Below are 23,513 nucleotides of genomic sequence, written 5' to 3'. Positions count from 1 at the left end.
GCAAGATGGTCCAGGGCAGAATTGGGATATGTGTGCCATCTATCGCCCTGCCTCAGTTAGGGAATCCCATTGCCACAAAGCCATCCACTATTTCACGCACATTTTTAAGAGTGACAGTTCTTCATAGCAGGATATGATTAATGGCTCTGCACAGTTGCATTAACGCAGACCCAACAGTGGACTTCCCAACTCCAAACTGATTTGCAGCTGACCGGTAGCAGTCTGGAGTTGGCAGCTTCCACACAGTGATCGCCACATGCTTCTCCACCGAGAGGGCAGCTCATTTTGGTGTCCTTGTGCTGCAGTGTTAGAGTGAGTGTCACATACAGTTCCAGGAAGGTGGCTTTCCACATCAGAAAGTTCTACAGCCACTGCTCATTATCCCAGACCTGCATAACGATGCAATCCCAGCACTCAGTGCTTGTTTTCCGAGTCCAAAAACTGGTGTTTAGATGCTGCTTGTAATTATTAGAACTGGGAGCACTGGCTGTTGGGAATCTGAAAGGACAGGAAACAGGAAGGAGGGGGAGGAGTTGAGGAGGCTGGGAGAGTTACAGGGTGTGCAGCTACAGCTTGGAGAAGAGACTTGCGTTGTAAATAAAGTTCTGTTGAAGTTGTTAATACTTTGCCTGGCGGATACAACATTTTGGCGACGAGGATGGATCTTCTGCCTCTGAACCCACCTGCACCTTTTCTGCAAAGCCCAGGTGAGCCTCCAATTGCTTTTACTGCTTGGATCCGTATGTTTGAGACTTATCTGCTTGCAATCAGTGCTACAGAGATTTCTGAAGTAAGAAAGCGTGCTCTGCTAATCCACTGCCTTGGAGCAGAAGGGCAGCGTATATTTTACACTTTTCCCCTTGCAGATGATAAATATGAGACTGCACTCACTGCATTAAAGAACTTTTTTGTGCCAAAAGTGAATGTAGTAGCTAATCGCTACAGATTTTGCCAGCTTAAGCAGAAACCAGGGGAGACTATAATGCTTCCCTGAGGAGCCTGATTGTAACTTGTGACTTTGGGAATATGGCAGATGAGATGATTAGAGTTCCTCATTGAGAAAACAACAATGCTTCATGTAAGAGAACGCTTATTTCTAGAACCACAACTTACACTAGAAAAAGCAATAACCATTGCTACTCAGATTGAGTCAGCTACAGCTGAAGCCAAAATAATGAGCCAGGGTACAGGAGGCCCAGTCCAGGCTGTGACTCCTTTGCAGAAAAGTTCACTATCGCTGCAGACAAACAATTGCAAAAGGAAAACTAATGAAAAGCCACTGAATCAGCAAATGCAAAATACAGTAAAAGCATGCTTTTGCTGTGGATCCCCACAACATCTTGCAAGCTACACAGGATGTCCAGCAAAAGTAGCTCAGTGCAATCATTGCAAAAAGATTGGGCATTTTGCTAAAGTATGTCGCAGTAGCCAGTTCAATCAACAGGTGCATGCAGTTACAATGCCAGATGTTACTGTGCTGAGTGTAGACAAAATCACTACTGCACATATTCCAGAACAGATAAAGTGCACCGTAAATGTTTCTGCCATACCCTCAGGCAAATCACACTCTATTCAGCTAATGTTGGACACTGGCTCAGCAGTATCTATACTACCTGATTCCATCTATGTGCATTACTTTAAAGATGTGCCTCTTACTGAACCCAAACTTCACTTGGTATGCTATTTGAAAAACCATATTCCAGTACATGGCTGCCTGCCAGCAATACTTACTTTTGGTGATCGCTGTGTAACTGTGGAGTTCTACATTGTCCACAAAGGCACTGCTATCCTTGGCAGAGATTTATTAGCTGCTTTAAATCTCAGGGTAGTTAATGGACGAATTGATCTTCCTCAGCGAAGCACTCTTGTGGTACACACACCAGTTTCAGCTGGGACCCAACTCCAGGTGGAGGAGAAACTCGGCTGTGCTTATGGGTTTCTGCATAAAGTTAAAATGCGAAATAATGTGATGCTTGTACGACCATTTTCAGTCAGGGAAGCTGTTTCAAAGGAACTTAGAAAACTTGTTCAAAAGGACATTATTGAAGAGATTAACTCCTCGGAATGGGTTTCACCTATAGTAGTGACACAGAAGAAGGGTGGAGACATTCGCCTTTGTGTGGACTTAAGGGAGCCAAATAAAGCTATTGTGATTGACAGCCATCCTCTTCTTCACATAGGAAGAAGTATTTGCAGAATTCTGTGGAGCAAAGATGTTTTCTACTCTTGATTTGCAGAGCACATAGCACCAGGTTATGTTGCATGAAGATAGGAGAGACCTCAGAGCATTTATTACACATGAGGGACTATATCGTTTTAAACGTGTTCCATATGGTCTTGCATCAGCCCCAAGTGCCTTCCAAAAAATGATGTAATTGATTCTGAAGAATCAACATGGAGTTCAGTGCTATTTGGATGATATTATTGTGTTTGGAAATACTACTGAGGAGCATGACAATAACCTGCAGTCTGTACTAAACTGCATCAGCAAAGCAGGCCTCAAGCTCAATAGGTCCAAATGCAAATTTAGACAAACTGAACTCTCCTTTCTGGGGCATACAATTTCACAGGCTGGACTAAAATCTGATCCAGATCATATCCTGGCAATTTCAAATGCTCCTCCTCCAACAGATTTGTAAACCTTACGTTTCTTCTTGGGTCTTACCTCCTGGTATGCAAAATTCATTCCCAATTATGCTTCTGTCATTGAATCATTACGAGAATTACTACGGAGAAGTTCAGCCTTAGTGTGGACAACGGATGCACAAGTTAGTTTCAAAAGGGTGAAAGACTTGATTGTACATAGTCCAGTACTTGCATTATTCAGTCCCGCATTGCCCACAATCGTAACTACTGATGCTTCTGATTATGGACTTGGGGCTGTCCTCACACAACTTCATGAGGACAACACAGAGAGGACTGTTGCATTTGCTTCAAGGACACTATGCTAAGAGAAAGACAGTTGAACAGAACCAAGCAAAGTTTAAGGCTTTCACAGACAAATGGCGGGGTACTAAGGAACCAAAGTTTGAGTGTGGTTCCTTTGTTAGAAAACGAAAACCTGGAATCTTATGCAAAGGGGACCATAAATTCACAACTCCTCTTAAAATCATAGAGAAGAAGGGACCTTACACCTATCGACTTTCTGATGGGCAGGTATGGAATGCTTCTTATCTTGCACCTGCCTATGCACCAAGAGGAGATTATGCCAATACCCAGTCTGCATTGGATGACTTCACTGTAGAACCAATACAACAAGACATTGCACTGGAACCGGGGCTTGAGAGACGGCCTGTCAGATCTAGACGACCACCTGCCTGGACTAAAGACTATGTTATGTAGTATCTACAGTGTTTTCAGTGTAATATTCCTGCCAACAGTATAGTGTCTTGTTTCATATTTGTTCCTGGGGTTAGAACAACAATGTTTATTTTAATTTGGACAGTTTCTTAAGAGAGGAGGGAATGTGGTGTTTAGATGCTGCTTGTAATTATTAGAACTGGGAGCACTGGCTGTTGGGAGTCTGAAAGGACAGGAAACAGGAAGGAGGGGGAGGAGTTGAGGAGGCTGGGAGAGTTACAGGGTGTGCAGCTACAGCTTGGAGAAGAGACTTGCACTGTAAATAAAGTTCTGTTGAAGTTGTTAATACTTTGCCTGGTGGATACAACACAAAAGCAATAGTCCACCTTGTGCAGCTGCTCCATGAATGCCAAAAGTAATCTGGTGTTGTTTTTTTTCCATGGCACACAGCAGGTCAGGCACCTCTGACTCCTTTTCAGATTGGGTACTCATGATATACTGCATGACCAGCCGTAATGTGTTCATAACAGTGACCACAACAGTAGAGAGCAGTGCAGGATCTATCCTTTCAGACAGAGATGGTGAGCATACATAAACAGGGGTAGTTGAAAAATGCCGCAAAATGCAATTGGAAGCCTGTGGAATGATGGGACAGAAAAAATGCATCATGGGACATTGAGTCCACACCCATGATACACTGCAATCCATTCTGCCTTCCCACAACTCCTAGCTGCAGAAGGTGGCAAGTAGCACAGTGGGATAACTACTTATAGTTATCTTATAGAACTGCTCTTTCTGTCGATGCTAGAGCACTAACTGTGGATGTGCTCTGCCGACAGAAGGAGCCTTGTGTGAACATGCACAAGTGATGTAATTATACCAGTTTTTGATCGTTGGTGTAACTTGCATTGACAAAACTCTGTAGTGTAGACAAGGCCTTAGAGTGTCACAGCTAAATACAAAGTGGAATGGCTTGTTTACCATAAGGAATTATCATGTAAGAGACCATTCAAGATGAAGTGGACAGTTAACACCTCTGCAGTCATAGGACAATGGAGAGTTAGTAGGTTATAGATTGTTGTAATGAACCATAAGTCCAGTGTCTTTATTGAGTCCATGAGTTTTAGTGTCTAACAAAGTTATGAATTTAAGCTCCCAGGCTTGTCTTTTGAAGGTGTTGCGCAGATTTCCTGTGAGGATGCAGACTGGGAGGTCTGATCATTTTGTGAAAAGTCTTCTCTCATGGGTGATATGGTGTTTTTGTCTTTTATCGTTTGAGAGCATTGTAGCACATTAGCATATTGCGCACTAATTGTCCATGTGGACCCTGTTGCCACAACCTAAAAGTTCCCTGGTGCACTCTGGATCTTCTCAACTTTGAAATGAAAGTAACTCAAATGCATGGCAGCAGGATCCACACAGATTGTGTGAGGTTTGCTAGTCCTCTGCAAATTTATACCCCAGGTTGCTGCACACTAACTGTTCATCTAGACAAGCCCCCAGAAATAATATATAAAATCAGAATTATACCTCCAACAGTACATTTCAGTTGCAGAACAAGGAGGGCACAGCTATGGTTGGTAGCTTGATGGAGTAATGAAGAGTAGTATGAACATGCCAGTGAGAAGTGGCTGGGTCACTTTACTATGCATTTTTAGACTTTCAAATAATTTGGTTTAATTCATACAGTACTGCTGTTTGTAATATGTGTATATAAAAATTGTGGGTTAGATCCTCAGATGGTGCAAGTCAGTGTGGTACTGTTGAAGTCAATGAAAGGACACAGATTTTAAATCACCAGAGGATCTGGCCCTGCATATATTTGAGTGGATCTATCCCCTCACCTTCATAGTGCAGCTGACTGTGTTTTGTACAGCACATTGAACAATATGGCCATGATCTTGACTAGGGCTTACTGATTTCATATATAAAGTTATTAGAGGTGTAGAACTTGGTGTAGAACAGGGGTCTCAAACATGCAGCGCGCCATAGGCGCTGACTCCGTGGGTGCTCCAGGGCTGGAGCACCCACGGGGGAAAATTAGTGGGTGCTCTGCACCTACTGGCAGCCAAGCTCCCCAACCCCACCTCCTCCTCCCCTCCCCGAGCACGCCACGTACCCGCGCCTCCACCTACCTCCCAGCACTTCCTGCCCAGTCGCCACCAAACAGCTGTTTGAACGCTCTGGGGCGAGGGGGAGGAGCAGGAACATGGCGCGCTCAGGGGAGGAGGAGGGGACGAGGCGGGGTGGGGACGGGGATTTGGGGAAGGGGTTGGAATGGGGCAGGGAAGGGAGTGGAGTTGAGGTGGGGACTTTGGGGAAGGGGTTCGAAAGGGGGCAGGGAAGGGGAAGAGAGGTAAAAGATAAATTAATGGATCCTTGCAGCACCGCTACATTCAGCGTTTCTTCAGCAGTAATTTAGCGGGGGACGTAAAGAATATAATTTGCACTGATGTCTTTGAGCTACTCATTAGGGGAGGAGATTCTTGGGGCAGCGGTATGAAGGAGGTAAATGGACTCATTCTTGTGAATGATGTTAGTTACTTTAAATCCATCTGTTCTGTGGAACAGGACAGGAGCTTTCTTCTTTATGTATGACTCAATTCTTTTCTTCCCCCATGTTAATGAGTTTCCCTCATTCTGTCTCTTCCCATTCTCCCAGTCACTTTCATTCTGCTTTTTGGTTACTCTTCCAGTCACCTGTGGTCTGATTTTCAGGGCCATTTCCAACAAGGCCTCAAGTGAGAGAGAGAGAGAGAGGCAATTTGAGACCTTAGGGCTAAACATGAACACTGCCTACAAGTGGGCACATCATGGGCTGGTGTCAATTGTCAGAGATCAGTGGAAGTCAGTGGAGCTATGGCAATTTACACCAGCTGAGGATCTGCCCCAGCATTTCTATTCTGTGGGGCTATTATAACATATTGCCTAATAAGGCCAATTGCCACGTGGATTACTTTGGTTATATATTATGCCCCGTTCCCCTACTCTTCATCTGGCTGTTTGCCTTTCATCTTGTAAGGTCTTTGGAGATGGACTGGGCCGCCTTCTGTGTTTGGAGGTTGCCTAGCATATTGTGGGTGCTAGTGAAAACAAACAATAACAATAATCACCAGTAATTCATATGATTGAGTTTGTGACCACCCATCCTCCAGGTAGTAAAGCTTAGTTTGAATCTACTCTGACATTTCCAAAGTGCATCGAAAAAAGAACACTCATGGAAGAAAAGAGTTTTCCAAGACAAATGGGAGAATTTATATTTTTTCACAGAGGTAAAAGATAAAATTCAATGCCTTATTTGTCAGCAAACAGTGCTGTTCCCAAGGAGTATAACATGCGTCGGCACTATGACATGATACACCATGAAAAATATGATGCATTCACTGGAAAAATCCGAGAGGAAAAAGTTCGGCAACTTAAAGCAGCATTTGCCAAGCAAAGAAATTTCTTTTAGGAGATTAACAAGTCTAGCAAAGATTCAGTAAGAGCAAGTTTTGTGATAAGCGAATGATAGCTAAATCATTGCAACCTTTTACAGAAGACCTATTCATAAAAGAATGTCTTGTGAAGGCCAGCGAAATTTTATGTCCTGATAGGAAGAAAGTTTTTGAAGGCATAAGCTTGTCTTCCAATACAGTTGCCTGCAGGACAATGGATTTAGCAGATAATGTGCAAAAACAATTGATTCAAATGGCAAAAGACTTCGAAGCATTTTCAATTGCTCTTGCTGAGAGTAGAGATGCATCAGATACTGCACAGTGTGCAGTGTTCATTAGAGGTGTGGATTGTAATTTGAATATAATTGAAGAATTGCTAGACTTAGTGCCACTGAAGAGTACCACAACGTGATGTGACATATTTCAAGGACTAGAAGAGTGCATTGAAAAAGCTGCGCTGCCATGGAACAGACTCGTATCTTTGGCTACAGACGGTGCGCCATCAATGTGCTCTGAAAACGTTGGTGTGGTTGGATTATTGAAGACCAAACTGAACAGCCTCAATATACCAAGAATTAGCTTCACCAGTATACATTGTATTTTGCACCAAGAAGCCCTGTGTTGTAAAAGTCTACAAATGAAGGAAGTTATGGATGTAGTTGTTAAAACCTTTTATTTTATACGTGCACAAGGGCTGAATCACAGACAGTTCACTTCTTTTCTAGCAAGTATGGACAGCGAATATGGGGAACTTCTGTATCACACTGAAGTTAGATGGCTGAGTCATGGAAATGTTTTTTGATGCCTTCATGAAAATGAAAAACAAGGAGGTTCCACAGCTTGCTGATTCCACTTTTATCTGCAACCTTGCTTTTCTAACAGATGTAACTGATCACCTGAATGCACCGAACTTGAAGCTTCAGGGTAGAAAACAGGTGATAACACAGATGTATGACAGTGTTAAGTCATTCAAAGTTAAGCTTACTTTGTGGGGGAAACAGCTGACTGCTGGCAATTTGGTCCATTTCTCGACTCTGAATTCCTTAGGAAGAGTTGAACCCAAATCCTTGAAAGAATATGCAGATATCATTTCTAACTTATACAAACAGTTTGACATGTGGTTTAAAGATTTCAAGGCACTTGAACTGTACAGGGAGATTTTGGCAAACCAGTTAAGTGCCTGAAACCTCTATGGCTTATTGCTAAAAGCAGCCAAGTCAGCAGGCTGTAAAGTGGCCATGCAGCAGCCTCAGCTTGACCAAGGCAGGAGGGGAGGGGTTTTGGGGTGCCACAGAAAGGGCAGCTTGACCCCGTGTCCTTCCTGATAAGAATTGTGTTGAAGTTGCTGATACATGTACACCTCTACCCCGATATAACGCGACCTGATATAACACTAATTCGGATATAACGTGGTAAAGCAGTGCTCGGGGGGGGGGGGGGAGGGCTGCGCACTCCGGCGGATCAAAGCAAGTTCGATATAAAGCGGTTTCACCTATAACACAGTAAGATTTTTTGGCTCCCGAGGACAGCGTTATATCGGGGTAGAGGTGTATTTTAGAAGAGCAGGATATGCTCAGGAATGTGTCTAACAGAGTCTCAAGGCTGCAAACTCGGGGAAAATACCACACCTGGTTAATCAATAATCAGAAGGAAACCTCTTGCTGGACCATTGAAACTGTTTGCTTAACAAGTTTTCTTTAAGGGACATGTTATTGTATTACTATGTATAAATAAAGGGAAAATGTTTGAGGTAGTGGGACTGGTCTCTCCCCCTGGATGCATCTTGAGTTCCCCACCGGCAGAAGGGCTGCCGCTGTGCCACCCGAGAGCCACACTCAGCTTCGGTAATTATCAAGGGTTGGGGACGTTTTACTAACCTGTTGCAGACATGTGTAAGTGCTTGAGACTAAGGCCTGTCTACAATGGGAGGGGGATCGACCTAAGAGACGCAACTTCAGCTATGAGAATAGCGTAGCTGAAGTCGACATATCTTAGTTTGACTTACCTCGCGTCTTCACGGCGCGGGGTCAATTGCCGCGGGTCCCCAGTCGACTTTGCTTCCGCCTCTTGCCGAGCTGGAGTTCAGCAGTCGACGGGAGAGCGATCGGGGATCGATTTATCACGTCTACACTACACGCGATAAATCGATCCCCAATAGATAGATCGCTACCCGCCAATCCGGCGATTAGTGTAGACGTAACCTTAGTAAAGTTTAGCTTTAAGTGAAAGCACTCTTGTGTTGTCCTGTTTGTGCCAGCCATCTATCAGTCGGACGGCCGTGTCTCCCCTGATTTATTTCCTGACACCACCGCGCACAGAGTAAAAGTTACTAAGAGCTTTGGGTTGAAAGAACCCCAGGTAACAGAACCATATTTTCAACTTTTTTCCACATCATTTGCTGTGGACATTGACAATGTTGCAGAGGAAATGCAGATGGAGTTAGTGGAGCTTCAGTGTGATAGCATTTTGAAGCAGAAGTATAAAAATGTTGGAATTCCAGTATTCTAACGGTTTCTTTGACAAGAAAGATTTCCCATGTTATTCTCTGCTTCCGCAAGGGTAATGGCAATGTTTGGAAGTACATATATATGTGAACAGTTTTTCTCTTCCATGAAGATTAACAAATCTGTGTTAAGGTCAAGGCTCACTGATGAACATTTGCAAGCAACACTGAGATTGGTTTCGTCTCAGGATATCAAACCTAATATTGATGCTCTGGTTGATCCAAAACACTGCCAGCTAAGTGGCCAAAAATGAAATGACTGTCAAAATTAGCACTGACTATTTGCATTACAGTTTTAAAAATTTAATACATTGACTTTTAATAGCATACTATATTACTCTTCATTTTTTTTCATTTTTGACTATACTTTTGTATCATTGTATGAAAAGGTTTCAGTGATGTGGTCCTGGGGCCAATGTACCAGTCCTCATGTGGCCCTCGTGGTGATTTGAGTTTGAGATCCCTGGTGTAGAATGTGTCATGCTGTTTTTATTTTTTTCTCTTGGTATTAGCCACACTTCACCGAGGCCCTTTTCTTTTTAACAATCTCTTTTTATTTGGGGAAAGAAAGTACAAATGGAAAATATTTACAGGTCAGGTAATCTGTGACCCTCCGGCTCACTGCCTGCCTGGCTTTGACATCCTTGCCTCCCTCATCTCACCTACAGCATTCAGCTCACCATCTTGTGCTTCATTAACCAATTCTGTGTGTGAAATCTGACTCCAACACAGTGTTTTAGTAAATTAATTTGTTTATTTTATGCACCACAATATACAGAACTGCTTAGATAGCATCCTCTTAATATATAACAGTAGCAAGAAACTGAATAAGAAAAGAGATGGAGCTCTGTACAGGAACAAGACTTCTGTTCTACTGTATGAACTTTTGTGCCATCTTCCTCCTAGTATTATTTGCAACATGGAGTAAATTTAAAACTGCCCTTTAGGCTCCTTATTGTGTATTTGGCCAGCTCCTCCCCATTTCTCTGCTCATTTCTTTTGCTAATATATTTATGTCTAATTGAACTGTTCAAATTAGAAATAATATATACTCTTGATCACTGGAGATTTCAATCATCACTTGTGAAGCTTCCTGAAGAACCCATTCTTAAAATTGGGAAATCCAGCCACACAGGGCTTCATTTGACACTGCTTCCAGCCACCAATAAAATAACCACCATTTGTCACTGAAAATTTAATTAATTTATATAGTGCTGTTAGCATGACAGCTAGGCATCTTGAAAACTTTAATTCTTTAAGACACAAATAAAACTACTGTCAACTGCTTGCCCTTCCCCTACCTGTCATCCACATACCTGTAGCAGGGTTGGTGAGCTTGCAGCTCCAGCCCTGGTAGTTGTTCATTAGGGCTGCAGCTTTATTTCAACTTTTTTTTAATCAAAAATAAAAATAAATCTGTTTTTTTTTATTTAAAAAAATGCCCTCCTCCTTGCCTCACCAAGGGGGCACCAACCACCTGCAGCAGTACCCTCCACCCCAGCACTGCAATCCTAATCCTGGCTGAGTGTAGAGGGGAAGCTGGTGGGAGCCACTGCGGAGAGAGCCTACCCCACAATCACCCCACATCTGGCTCCTTTGTCCCACAGGACTGGTCCTGGCACCCTGTGCTCACCCTACAGCAGCAGCTCCTGTGTCCCACGGTTCTGGGCCCATTGCCCTGCTCCTGGCATTGCAACCAGGCACATTGGTTCGCAGCACTGCTTAGGTTTGGCCTGACTGCTCTGTCATGATAGAGTGTCTGGCAGGCCAAACCTGAGCGGTTCTGTGGCCCAGTCCACCCGGGCAAAATGCCATTCATTTAAGTTTTCTCCCTTGCCCTTCTCCCACCCAGTCATGATGGAGGGTCTGGCAGGTCAAATTTGAGCAGGTTTGTAACCCAGTTCGTGCAGAGCAGACAGCCAAGCCCAAACCCCCATGGGACAGGAATTGCATGAGCTGCCACTTCAGTATGAGTTATGGACACAGAAAAAAAGTCATGGACAAATAGGAAAAGCACAATACATGACTTTTTTTTCCTGCTGTGACAAACTTGCAGTCCTAGTGATCATGGAAGGGGCATCAGCTGTGTCTCAATCTCACTGGAGTTAGCAGGAAAACTCAGAAGGATAGTTCAAAGTAAGGGCACTTACTTCCTACCCACAACATATGCACCAGGTGAAACATGAGCTGGGCTGGAAAGTTGGGAGAGATTCTTCAGGTAGGGATGGAAAAGACTCTTCAGTGTAGGACACAGGAGAGGAAGAGATGGTCTGCCCAGTCCTTTAGGATCATTTGATAACTGTCTTGTAGATGTGGCTTTTTTGTTTTTGCTTGACTTTCCACCTTGCTTGTTGTTGCGGGAACTAAGGAGCAGCTGACATGCATGAGTTAGGCCTCAGCCCTTATATCTTTTGCCTCCCCTTGTTAGAAACACAGTCCAAAGGAGTAAGGCAGCCACTTCCAATAAGAGAATTGGTTCTCTTTCCACAGTTACAGTTGGTAAACGCCCAACCTCTGAGGCTGGGAGGGAGCCATAGTTGTAATGGGGAACTGAGTTTCTGGCAGTCATGTGGAGTAAGGGAAGGTGGCCAGACCTGATTCTCAAAAGTCTTGTTGCCTATTTTCAAAAGAGTTATTTCTCTCTTCCCACAGCCCATAAGATGTTCTCCTATGCTGCCTTGCCAGCTGAGGACTTGAGCTTGCTGTGACTTTTTATGCATTTATTTTTTAATTTACCAAATGTGTTTATTTGTATCTCTAGGCACACAGATAAAAATATATGGTCAGATATAATTTCCAGTATTGAGACCCATTGCCACTGCTGCTGTGTTGCCTAAGAGAGAGAGTCTCAGGCTGAAGAACAACAGACCAAAGGCAGCAAACCTTATGTACAACCCTCTTCTTTCTTTTTGACACCCACCCTCCACTCACTGTCCTGCTAGACAATCCAATACCACAGTATGAACCATACAGACTGGTCTGGGCCAGGCCTGGTACCAAACACCTGAAAGAAATCTATGTAAGAAAAAAACATTGCTGAGCTTTAAGAAAAGATAAATTACAGTAAAGCTCAGTTATTTCCTCCTTTTGTCTGAACCCCTCCTCCCTTTCCTGTCATCACAATGAGGGAACCTGCTAACACTTGAAATGGCTTATCCTCTGCTACAAATCCCTCCCTGAGACAAAACACCTCTTCTTGGCGGTATACCCTCAAGGAAGATTCTGCTTGACGAAGGCTGCATTGTACAGGCTTGATTCAGTGCACTACTAGGTTGGCTAATTTAAACTAGAGACACCTCTTTATCCCAGCATGGCACGCAAATTCCCTCTGCTGCTGCCTTCCAGCTGCCTGCTCATGCCTCCCCCTCTAAAGCAATAATATTTCCAACTATATTTAAAAACACCCATAAGGTTATACAATGCTAAGTATAAAAGCTGGACATGTGCCAATGGACAGGGTCGTAACTACAGGTAAGGGCAAAGAATTTACTGCAAGATCTTGCTCCTGGAAACTGTCAAAGATCCTCCTGGTACCACATATGAGGAAAAAATGGACCACAACCTGAGAAATATCCAAAAATCAGTATTGTTCTTGTAAATGAGAAGTACGGACTTCCCTGGCTCAGGGCAGAGCTTTGCATTATAGTTTCACCCCTCCCCGAATAATAGCAAGCTTGTTCTGTCTGCTGAGGAGCTTCCCTGTGCAGATGATAAACAGACTCCACTTTATTTTTGTTTTAAACAATCTGTTGATTTAATTTTTTTTATAATTTGGATCCTATTGCAGTAAAATTGCCTTTCACCATTTAACTGTATGAGGAAATCGTGCTGTAGGAGGCCAGTGTTGCACAACTGCCCACTCAACAACATGAAGGAGTATTCAGCATGTTACTAGTGTCCATCACTGAAGCGTAACCTCCCCTCTCTCCATTGACAGACAGTAATTCCACCCCTGGAGTTGGGATTTAGGCAGCATTTCTAAGGTCACTTTTTGGTTTTGAAGGTCCCCAGGAGTTTGGGCATGAATTTCCCCATTTTCTTATCTTTGGCATCTGTGTCATATTCCTCATCATTCTGAATTGGTTGTTCATCCTTCTTGCAGAAGACCTCAAACCTACTATACACCCGCTTCTCCTTTCGCATATTCTCCATCTTTTTCAGAAGGGTATCTCTGTCCTCTGATGGTTGCCTCTGAAGAGTCTTCTTATGGCTCCCAAAACTTTCTGACCTGCTAATGTTGCAGCTTTTCTCCTTCTCACCTTTATATTCCAAACTGCTGGTAGACTTGGTAAGATCAGGATTACTTGTGGATGGTAGTTGCTTGGCCAGCTCAGCTCTGTTCTTCTGACTGTTGGCGGAAATTTGCTCCAGAATCACCTTTGTGTCATCACGGAGGTTGCTGCTGTATAGGATGTTTGCCGTGGAAGAAGCAAACCTGGTCTGAGATGGCTGGTTGCTTTTGAGAGCAGGTGCTGTTGTGATCCTTTGGGATTTCTCTTCCTCCATCACTTCCTGATAATCCCCCTTGGAAGATCGTTTAAGGCTCATGGTCTGCTTGTCAAACTTTCCACTCTCAAGATTGGTTTCTTCCTCTGATTTCTTATCACCCTTTGGATTCAGCAATTGTTTCAACCTTAGCGACCCTTTCCTAAAAAATTCCAGTGGACTCTGTTCCTGTTTGGCACCCTCTTCCTCGGATTTATTGAGAGAGCTGTCAGACCCTTGATTCTTGGATAAACTTTCAGGAATCGATGTGGTGCTTATCCTAGCCTGCGGTTTCTTGAATTCTGTGTCAGCTAGTTCCTGTGTGTCTCTTTTGAATGTCAGTTTCTCCCTGTTCTCTGGCAGAGCAAGCTTCTGAGTGTTTCCTACCAATATCAGGTTCTCCTTCATTGGAAGAGCAGGTTTGCTGTCTGTGGAATAGAACCGAGAAGATAGTTTTTCCATTTTGCTGCTAATATTTGTTATAGGATCTTTACTCAGTGTGTCAAGGAGCTGGGTGGCTGAAGGAGACATACCAAACTGTTTCTCAGACTCCATGTGCATCTTGTAACTACTGAAGGATTCTTTTGAGTCTAGCACCCTACTCTCCAGGATCTTGTATTGCACGGATTTGGTACATTTTTTCTCTGCATTCTGAGATTCTTCCTGTAGAAAACTGGAAACAGCTTTGGTGTGACTAACTGTAGCACTCTCTATGTCTTTGCCCACAGTTTTGTACTTCTCTAAAAGTTCTGCTACTTTAGAAGAGGTGGTTGCCTTTATAGTTTCATTGTCTTTTGTAATCTCATTGGACATTTGCTCCTTTTGGATCATCTGAACCTTCTCCATTGTCATATTCTGCGGATCTAAATTGGCGGCATTAAAAATCAAAGAAGATCTGAGCCTTGAGCTCCTCTGGATCAAAGGATTTATCCTGGACCTAAAGGAATCCTGTTTCATAAGGGAGGTCTCCTCGCCTGCTCTCTCAGTACCTGTTGACTCTTTGGCACTTTCAATTCCCAATGATTTATTATTAAATGACATAGGAGACTTGAAAGATGGGATCAGGTCACTGGGGTACTTTGTGAGGGGCTCTCCAAGGCTCAAAACATCATTATATGACTCTGATTCCATGGGCATTGGGATGCCTTCGTCTCCTGGTTCAGACTGGTATCCACTCAGGTATGAAGAAATCCTCCAGTTACGCAAACCTGTTCTATTTTCCTGGGTCTTCTTGTCCTGATCTGGGTCCTGGTCTTGTAAAAACAGTCGTTGTTCCAGGCTCTGCTTCTGTGTGGGGGATGTCTGGCACATGAATTTCTGCCCTATGTTTTGCCTCCTTAGTGACATCAGCCCTAGTGGGCCATTCCCTGCAGGGTTCACCTGGTCAGAACCATGCCTCACTTCCCTAGAAGAATTTGAAGGCTCATAATCTAGCCTTAAGGGGAAACCCTCCTGTGGGAAGTGGGATTCAAGTTCAGGATATCTGGGGCCCTGTGCATAGTCCTCCAGTTCATTGAATCCTGGCCTACCACCTCGTATTCGCTCAAAGAACCCCTGAGGCCTGCTGGAAGCATGGGGATGTTCAAATTGATATTGGTAGAACTGGTCCTTTTGAAAGTGACTGGATTGCATTTTAAAGTCATCCAGATTGTTCATGAACATCTGCCTAGAACACTGCTTTGAAGAAGAAAAGTTTTCAAAGGTTCCTTCAGCAAAGCTGTGTCTCTTAAAGGAATCCAGCTCTAATTGCTTGGAGCGGAATAAACCTCTGACAGGATCTATCTGAGAATTCTCCATTTCTGCCTTCTTAGAATACATGCGCATTGCTGACCCCTCCATAGTATGGCGCATCAGTTCATCCCGTCTGAAGGCTGACAAGAAGTATCTGTCTGGATCAACTCTGTCCATGAAGGGTGGAAAGACATTGTCATCCCTCTGGAACAGCAGGTGTGGTTTCTTTGGAAAGAAGGGCATATTGTTGCCAAAGGGGGCCATGGTAAATGGGTTCTCTGCCTTCACCAAGACATTGGCTGGAGGAATGAGAGGGTCTGACTGTGCAAAGAGAATTCGGAATTCTTCATCAAAGCTGGACACCAGCTCCCCTTGGAAGATGTGAGCGATGCTTCGATGAATCTTCTCAAAGGACCACATAAAACTGTACCAAGATACAGAAAAGATGAGATGTAGTTAGCATCTGATGTGTCAAATCAGTGGCACCACTTCACATCCACCATGCACTGAGTCTAGCCTTCTACTAGCACCAAGTACTACTCTGGCAGCTTTCTACTGCCCACAAGAGTTCCCCCGATTAACACTTATTGATTATTGGGCATCAGTCAGTTCCAGCACTAATAGGCTCATGTTCTAAACTGAGAGATCTAACATACCAAGTGGTAACCACAGAGGAGATGGGGGAAAGGAGGATGAGGGTTATGGTAAAATATGCTAATATGACTGTTCTGTGCTGAATTTTTTTAAATTAAATATTTTAAAGTTATTTTAATACATACTTTTTATTTGTAAATAAAGTACCCACCTGTACAGCGCTGAGACAAGGACTCCCCTGCAAGCAAGAGCACCCCATTCTTCACAAGTACTATCTCACTCTCTCCACCAAGATCCATACAGCATGCTCCCTGCCTCGATGAGGTAATGATTTCCCTTATCTGGGTTTTTAATATGGGGCCACTCACTTGAGTACCAAAAGCACTTAGTATGCTGTTTTCATCAGATTGACCTATCTAAGCTCAGAAGTATAACACAGGCATTGACATAGTAACTTCCATATATTAACAGTATGCAATAGTCACTCCCATACTTGTAACTAGATGCTGATTTTAATAACCCACCCATCTTTTTAGCAACTTTAATTATTCTATGACAACACTTAGGTTTGATGCTGGGCTGAAATAAAACAATATTTTAAAAACCTGACTATGTTTTCTCAGGACACAGTCACTGACATGACTAAGTCCGGGCTGATTATGTTGTGGCTTCAGCCAGATGGTATTTGGACTTAATGTCCCTAGCAATGCTGGTGTCTGCAGTGATTTTGAGTGTTTAAATTAGTTGTAACAGTTACTAACCTTTGTACAGACATTTTATGTCCTGGATATGAAACAAGCTTGGCTTTAGATTTCTGTAGTTTCCTTAGCTACAGAATTACATATTATCCCTTGGAATAATAGTGCATTGTGCGCCAATATTGAGTTTAAGGGATACAACCTTGCCACTGATGTTTAGTTGTAACTGTCATCGTTAGAGTGCCCCCTCTCACCAGCAACTCTTCCTAACAGAGACAGGGTTATGCCAATCTGCAGTCCCTCCCTGCACCCCCTCACCTGTAGTTGCCACTTAGCACCACCATGCAGTCCACCAACAGGAACTTCTCTTTCACATGCCCTTTGAAGGACATCCCCGTGCGGCAGTAATAGGTGGGGCCAGAAACCGTCCGGACCCTCAGGAACTGCAAACCAGCGGAGAGATGAGGCAGTGACTTCCAAAGGCAGCAGCTGCTCTTGCACCCCCCCGCCGTTCCCCCATTAGCTCACTTCTTCATACCCATCTCTCCCATAACATCAGCACTAGTTTCTCTATTTGCCTTTCTGTTCAGTTACAGCAGAGGTGGGCAAACTTTTTGGCCCGAGGGTTCCCCATTCCCGGCCAATGGGAGCTGCGGGGGGCAGTACCTAGAGGCAAGGGCAGTGCGCGGAGCCCTCTGCCCCCACTCCCCCAGGGGCCACAGGGACATGGTGCCGTCTGCTTCCAGCAGCGGCGCGGGGCCCGTGGCGCCACGGGAGTGACAATCCTGCGGGACAGATCCAAAGCCCTGATGGGCCGGATCCAGCCCGCGGGCTGTACTTTGCTCACCCCTGAGCTACAGTGTCTCATCATGACACTACACAGGCTGCCTCCCACCTTTATTCCCCCCTCATTACTGAGATAACTTCTTTCTCCTCTGGCCCCTGACATCCATCAGCCCTGTAGCTCCCCCCCACAGCTCCTCAGGACCAGACCATAGGATCCCAGCAGTGAACCCGCCCAGGTCACCTCCACATAGTTGAGGTTGACTTTGCACTTAGCAGCTGTGTCTAGGAAGAGCTGGGAGTTCATTTCATCCAGGAGGATATACACAGGGACCCTGCGGGCAGCAGCATCTAGCACCTCACTCAGCAGATCCACATCTGTGAAAACATCCATCACTATAGCTACCACCTGTGGGAGAGAGAGTGAGATAAGGACAGTCAAATTTTAGGCCTACCTGCGTCATCCCTGTATATGAGCATTCACTTGCAGCTGCTTACAGCACAGTCCCTCCCACCCCAGCCTCTGCCTCTGCTGTACTTGCTGCATTTCTTCCTCCTACCCTGACAGCACCTGCCCCGCTGGACCTGTTCTGTGCCCCACTCTGGCACCTGCCCCTTCTGGACTCACTTCATGTCCCTGGAGTAAGAAGTCTTACACTTTAAGGCCGGAAGGAATCATTAGGTCATCTAGGCCTGATTTACACCTAGAACTCAGGTCGACCTAGCTACATCACTCAAAGCTATGAAAAAATTCATGCCCTGCATGACAGCTAGGTTGACCTAACCCCACTGTAGATGAGCTAGGTCGATGGAAGAATTCGTCCATTGCCCTAGCTACTCCCTCCTGAGGGGGTGGGTGGGTTTACTACTGCGATGGAAAACTCCTTATATCGCTGTAGTAAGTGTCTGTGCTACAGCAGCATAGCGTGTAGTACTTGTAGTGTAGACATATCCCTAGTCTGATTTCCTGCATAACACAGGCCTGAAAATTTCACCATTACCCCCTATTGTCCATGATAATTTGGGTTGAATAAGCATATCTTCCAGCAAAGCATCCTGTCTTGATTTGAAACCATTGAGAGATGAAGAACCCAACACTTCCCTTGGTAACTTGTTCCAATGGCTAACCACCATCACTATTAAAAATGTGTGCCTTATTTCTAATCTTAATTTGTCTTCAGCTTGCAGCCAATTTGCTAAATTAAAGCAACCTTTAATAGCTGTTTTTTTCTCCCCATTAAGATACTTCTACATCATAATCAAGTCACCTCTTAAACATCTTTTTGATAAGCTGAACAGATTGAGTCCTTTATCTCACTGTAAAGATTTTTTTTCCAGACTTGGAATCATTTTTGTGGTTCTTCTTTATATCTTCTCCACTTTTTCAACACCCTTTTTAAAATGTCGACACTAAACCTGGATGCAGTATTCCAGTATTGGACTCATCAATGTAAAAATCACTTCCCTACACCCATTCACTCTCTCCGTTTTATACATCTACAGTGTCTCAGTGAGAGCTCATGTTCAGTAGCCTCCACTGTGACCCCCTCAATCGTATTCAGGATTTACAGCATTCCAAGATATAATTCCCTCATTCTGTAGATATTGCCTATATACTTTAAAGCTGGCAACGGGGGAGGTGTCTTTAAGCCATCTTTGGGCTCCTCATGTTCTGAGACCATGCAGAGTCCTGTGTAACCTCTGGTGTAGCATAGCCTCAGGGCTGCTCTAACTTATGCAGTTTCCTATGGCCTCTTGGTAGCAGAGAATAACTGTAGTATAGTGAATGCTGGCCATGCATCCAACACCCTCCCTTTCCCTCCCCATGCCAGGGACTGGGAGGAATGCCAATGCAGAGCCTTTACACCAGCTCTACACAAACTAGGGAGGCCCCTGTATGAGGGAAGTCTCAGGCAGCTGTTTCCAGTCCGGTAAAGCCCCTTTCAATTGTCAGAGTGGCCTAAGGGGTCCTGAGTGTAATTTTGCACAGGGAATAGAAGAGGGAATCAGTGCAGAGCTGCTGCATCCTGCCCCATCTCCTTCAGCTCTGTTGGTTCCTGGCCTTTGTTCAATCTTACCTGTTGTGCAGCTCGGATCATCCTACGGGCTTCTTCCTTGATGCTGGGATTGTCTGGGGGTGGTGGCTGCACCAGAGTTGTTACCTCAGTACCCTTGAATCCAAAGACCATTGGCCAGCCCAGATCAAGCTCAGGGACAGCAAGGTCAGAATTCATAGGCCAATAAGTCCCAGAGGATCCGTCTATGTCACTGCCATGCATGGCATCTGTGCAGCTGCTCTCCTGGTTGGCATACTGGGGCTTCTGGAGATGCTGAGTGATGTGCTCTACCTCTGTGCTGCAGAGAAAGTCAGGGGCTCCTTCTTCATCCAGAAAACGATGATAATTCTCTTGCCCCTCCTCAGCTAGCACATCCAGAGCCAGCCGGTAATACTCCTTGTAATGGGGTGGCAAGTAGTTAGGGTCCAGGGGGTTGTCCCCCTGTGAGGAGCTCTGGGACCGGCGAGCCATGAGGGGCAGGGGAGCTGTAGGAAAGGAATAAAGAGCAGAGAGCTAATAGCCAATATTAACCATCACCCTCATCCCCATTGACACCTTCCTCCTCCCAAATGGGTATGTGTAGGGATCATGCATGGTAAAACGGTGAGAGACAGTGAACAGATGTCAGGTGCACTGGGTAGTAATTACCGTATATACAGCTTTTTTTGCATTATGTGAGGTAGCATATATCAGTGTTATAGTGGCTTGGAAACTGATCTCTTGGCAAGGAAATGGGATTGTATGGTCACCTACTAATGTGTTACTTTGACACATTAGCATATATTTGTTCAAAATTATGGTTGTGAGGATGGTGTAAATTGGGAAGGTGTGACGGTGAGTGATAAGGGATTATAAAGCAGGATTCCTTAGCTGTTCATTTTCAGGCTTTCTAAAGTTAGATTTTTTTTTTTTAACAGTCTAGACTTTTTGTTAAAGAAAGTATAATTTGTCTGGGTATTAGCTGGATGTCAGTGAAACACACTATCAGTCTCTCTTTTAAATTAATTGTTTTGTGAAACTGCACTGGATGAAAGGGTACACACATACATCCTTGTGCACCTGTTCAAGTTCGTGGATCCTTTAAAACTGGGAATAGCCACCAGGGCCCATGATTAGGAGCCTACAGGAAGCTAGAAACAAGACATCCTGCCTCTGCGGGTAGGAGTAGCTGGCAAGAAGGACTTGGGTACATTCTAGTAGCTAGGAAGGGCTACTAAAGAGAAAGGTATGGTCTCTTCTCTCCCATCTGATGGGAGGTGGGAAAGCTTAGGTTAGTACCTAGCCTTCACACTTTATTTACTCTTCTTCTGAAACTTTTATTTAAGAATAAAGCCAGACCTCAGGGCAGAGTCTTGGATTATGGTTGTTGGAAGCTTTTTTCCTACCTTCCTCACTGGTTAGTTGTCCATTAGCTTAGGTTCTCTTTAGTAATTTTCCCTGTTGTGTTTTTTTTTTCCTCCTGTGCTCCTGAAATTGACATCAGGTTTCCCTTTTTTGCAGGCCTGCTTTGCCTTCTCTGCTCTAGCCTAACTGTAGGGAGGTGGTGGTTTGTTGATGTTGTGAGTTACATTAGGACTTTACTTGATGTTGGAGTCTGTGTAATTCACACACACTTTTGTCTGTCTGGGTCACAATTTCAGCTGATGGTTAGAAGATCCTAAATTTAAGTCCCTTGTTTATCTTTATGGTACGGGGCAGCTATCCTAATCATAGTATAGACTAGTTTGGTGTGTAGTGGTGTGTGTGTGCATTATCTCTGTCTCTTAGTATGTGGGTGTATGGAATGTTGTCTTGCTGTCTGCCTTGTATATGGTATAGCTGTATCTTTGAGTCTGAGAGAGTGGTGTCGTGTGTGTGTGTGTGTGGTCTTGCTTGTGCTTTGGGTTGGGACAAAAAGCTTCGAAATGTAACTAAAAAGCAACTAAACTAGTGACATGCCTATGTGTGCTGCAGAGCATCTGGAACCTGACTCTGAGAGGGTGGAACTATCCCATGATTCTCACTGGAGCATTAACTCCCAGCCCCACTGTTCCAAGGGCCCTGTCAATGGCCAGTAGAGAACTCTCTGTAATAAGAGAAGAGTAAAAAGGGCCTGGGCCACCCACCCAATCAGAGACACCCTTGTAGCTGAGGTAAGTACTGTGGGAGTTTTGGCTGCCCTCCCTTTCTCCTAAGGGAGAGGGATCCCATGCTGCTCATAAAGGGTGGGGTGGGGTGTTTCAGATCTGCTGCTCCTGGAGGGAGAGGAGATTGGGGACCCAGAGTATAGCTCTTGCCAATCTGGGAAAGGTGAGGGGACCCTTATGACCATGAGAGTGGAGCTATAGTGCTGCAGGGATGAAGCCACAGGGAACTCTGCCGTGGTGTTTCTAGGCCTCACGATTGCCTAATCCAGTGCTGGGTGTCTCTCTTGTGTTTTGTGTATGCTGGGGATGTCCTCTTACTGTCAGGTGTGCAGATGTCAATGGCTGGATGAGAGTGGCTAGAATGTTATATGTCCTAGACAGACTTTGGGGGAGGGCAGAAAAAACTATTCTGATCATCTAGACTGAACTTCAGCTTAATAAAGGCCAGAGAACTTCACCCAGGGATTCCTGCGTCAAGCCAAATAACTCCTGGCTGAGGTAGAGCAGCTCTTCTAGAAAGATCCAGTCTAGATTTACAGATTCCAGGTGATGGAGAATTACCCACAGCCTTTGGTAAATTGTTCTGACGGTTAATTACCAATGTTAGGTCGGGACACTGGACAAACAAGCAAAGGCTCCGGAGCACGGAAGGGCTTGCGCGCCCCCGCCCCCCTGCCCCGACTCCGTCCCCCCTTCCCCCATTGGATCCCTCCCCAAATCCCTGCCCCCATGCCCACTCCCTCACTGCCCCATTGTCTCCCTCCCCAAATCCCTGCCTCTTCCCCAAGCTTGCCATTCCTCCTCCCTCCACAAGCACTGGAGGGAGGCTGGGAGACGCAGGGGAACGCGGGGCCGGGGTGAGTGTGAGTCCGGCCTGGCCCCGAGCGCATGCAGGACTCGGGCGGGGTGGTACCTGGAGGGAGAGTAGGGGGGTTCTCCCCACCTGGGCAGCAGGAGTCGGGAGCAGCTGCTGCTGCAGCTCCCACTGCCGCTGCGGGAGGAAGCGGCCAAGCACGTGGCGCTCGGCGGCTGTGGCTCTGGTGCCCGGGCCCGAACCCCCCGAGCCCGGGCCTGCTGTTGGGACCCAGCGTGCATGCTGCACGCGCCCAGCCCCTGGCCAGTTGCATCTGGGCTGGCTGCCCAGCTGGTGCAATCCTGTGGGCGGCGGCATCGGCAGCCCCGTTCGTTCCCCTGCAGGACCCGAGCAGGACAGGGGGGCTGGGGCCTGCTGCCCCCATTCTGGGGCCGCCCGTGGGATTGCACCAGCTGGGCAGCCAGCCCAGACGCGACTGGCCAGGGGCTGGGCACGCGCAGCGTGCGCGCTGTGTCGCCACAGCAGGCCCGGGCTCGGGGGGTTCGCGGGCGCCAGAGCCACAGCCGCCAAGCACCACGTGCTTGGCCGCTTCCTCCCCCCTGCAGCAGTGGGAGCTGCAGCAGCTGCTGCTCCCAAGTCCTGCTGCCCAGGTGGGGAGAACAGCCGCCACCTGGCCCTGTGGGCCGCCCTCCTACTCTCCCTCCAGGTACCGCCCAAGTCCTGCCTGCGCTCGGGGCCAGGCCGGACTCACTCACCCCGCCCCGCGCTCCACCTGCGTCTCCCAGGCCTCCCTCCAGCGCTTGCGGAGGGAAGAGGAATGGTGTGGGGGGGGGGGGGGGGGTTGTTGTTTTTTTTGCTCTGCCGCTGTTTTTTTTTTCCCTCTGCCCCTCCCCCCACCCCCGCATCCCGCATCCCGCTATTTGACCTGGATGATCTGGTCACCCTAGTTCCATTGGCACTTCATCTTCTCCTGACTGATTGTGCT

At 45.7% G+C, this 23,513-nt stretch overlaps 2 protein-coding genes across 4 annotated transcripts in view; one reads left to right on the top strand and one right to left on the bottom strand.

Annotated features, from left to right (window-relative positions):
• The window catches only part of MAPK15 (mitogen-activated protein kinase 15), a 148,496-nt gene that overhangs the window by 101,672 nt on the left and 23,311 nt on the right, over positions 1-23,513 (top strand). The window contains exon 13 of one of the 2 annotated variants that reach the window (XM_065586423.1): positions 16,255-16,369. The exons of the other annotated variant lie outside the window; for it this stretch is intronic. Within the exon in view, the coding sequence (XP_065442495.1) occupies positions 16,255-16,275 (21 nt within the window). The 3' untranslated portion in view covers positions 16,276-16,369. Of the gene's footprint in view, positions 1-16,254; positions 16,370-23,513 lie in introns of those variants that run through there. 2 annotated transcript variants of the gene reach the window in all.
• The window catches only part of FAM83H (family with sequence similarity 83 member H), a 54,075-nt gene continuing 40,536 nt past the window's right edge, over positions 9,975-23,513 (bottom strand). For both annotated transcript variants that reach the window (XM_005311631.4, XM_042861246.2), the window contains exons 2-5: positions 19,610-20,073; positions 17,776-17,940; positions 17,067-17,191; positions 9,975-15,880 (exon numbers count right to left, since the gene is read on the bottom strand). In XM_005311631.4, the coding sequence (XP_005311688.1) occupies positions 13,225-15,880; positions 17,067-17,191; positions 17,776-17,940; positions 19,610-20,059 (3,396 nt within the window). In that variant the 5' untranslated portion in view covers positions 20,060-20,073 and the 3' untranslated portion in view covers positions 9,975-13,224. The remainder of the gene's footprint in view (positions 15,881-17,066; positions 17,192-17,775; positions 17,941-19,609; positions 20,074-23,513) is intronic.

Source organism: Chrysemys picta, chromosome 2 (genome assembly GCF_011386835.1).
Source record: "Chrysemys picta bellii isolate R12L10 chromosome 2, ASM1138683v2, whole genome shotgun sequence".
NCBI classification, from domain to species: Eukaryota; Metazoa; Chordata; order Testudines; family Emydidae; genus Chrysemys; species Chrysemys picta.
This window is presented reverse-complemented; position numbering and strand designations above follow the sequence as displayed.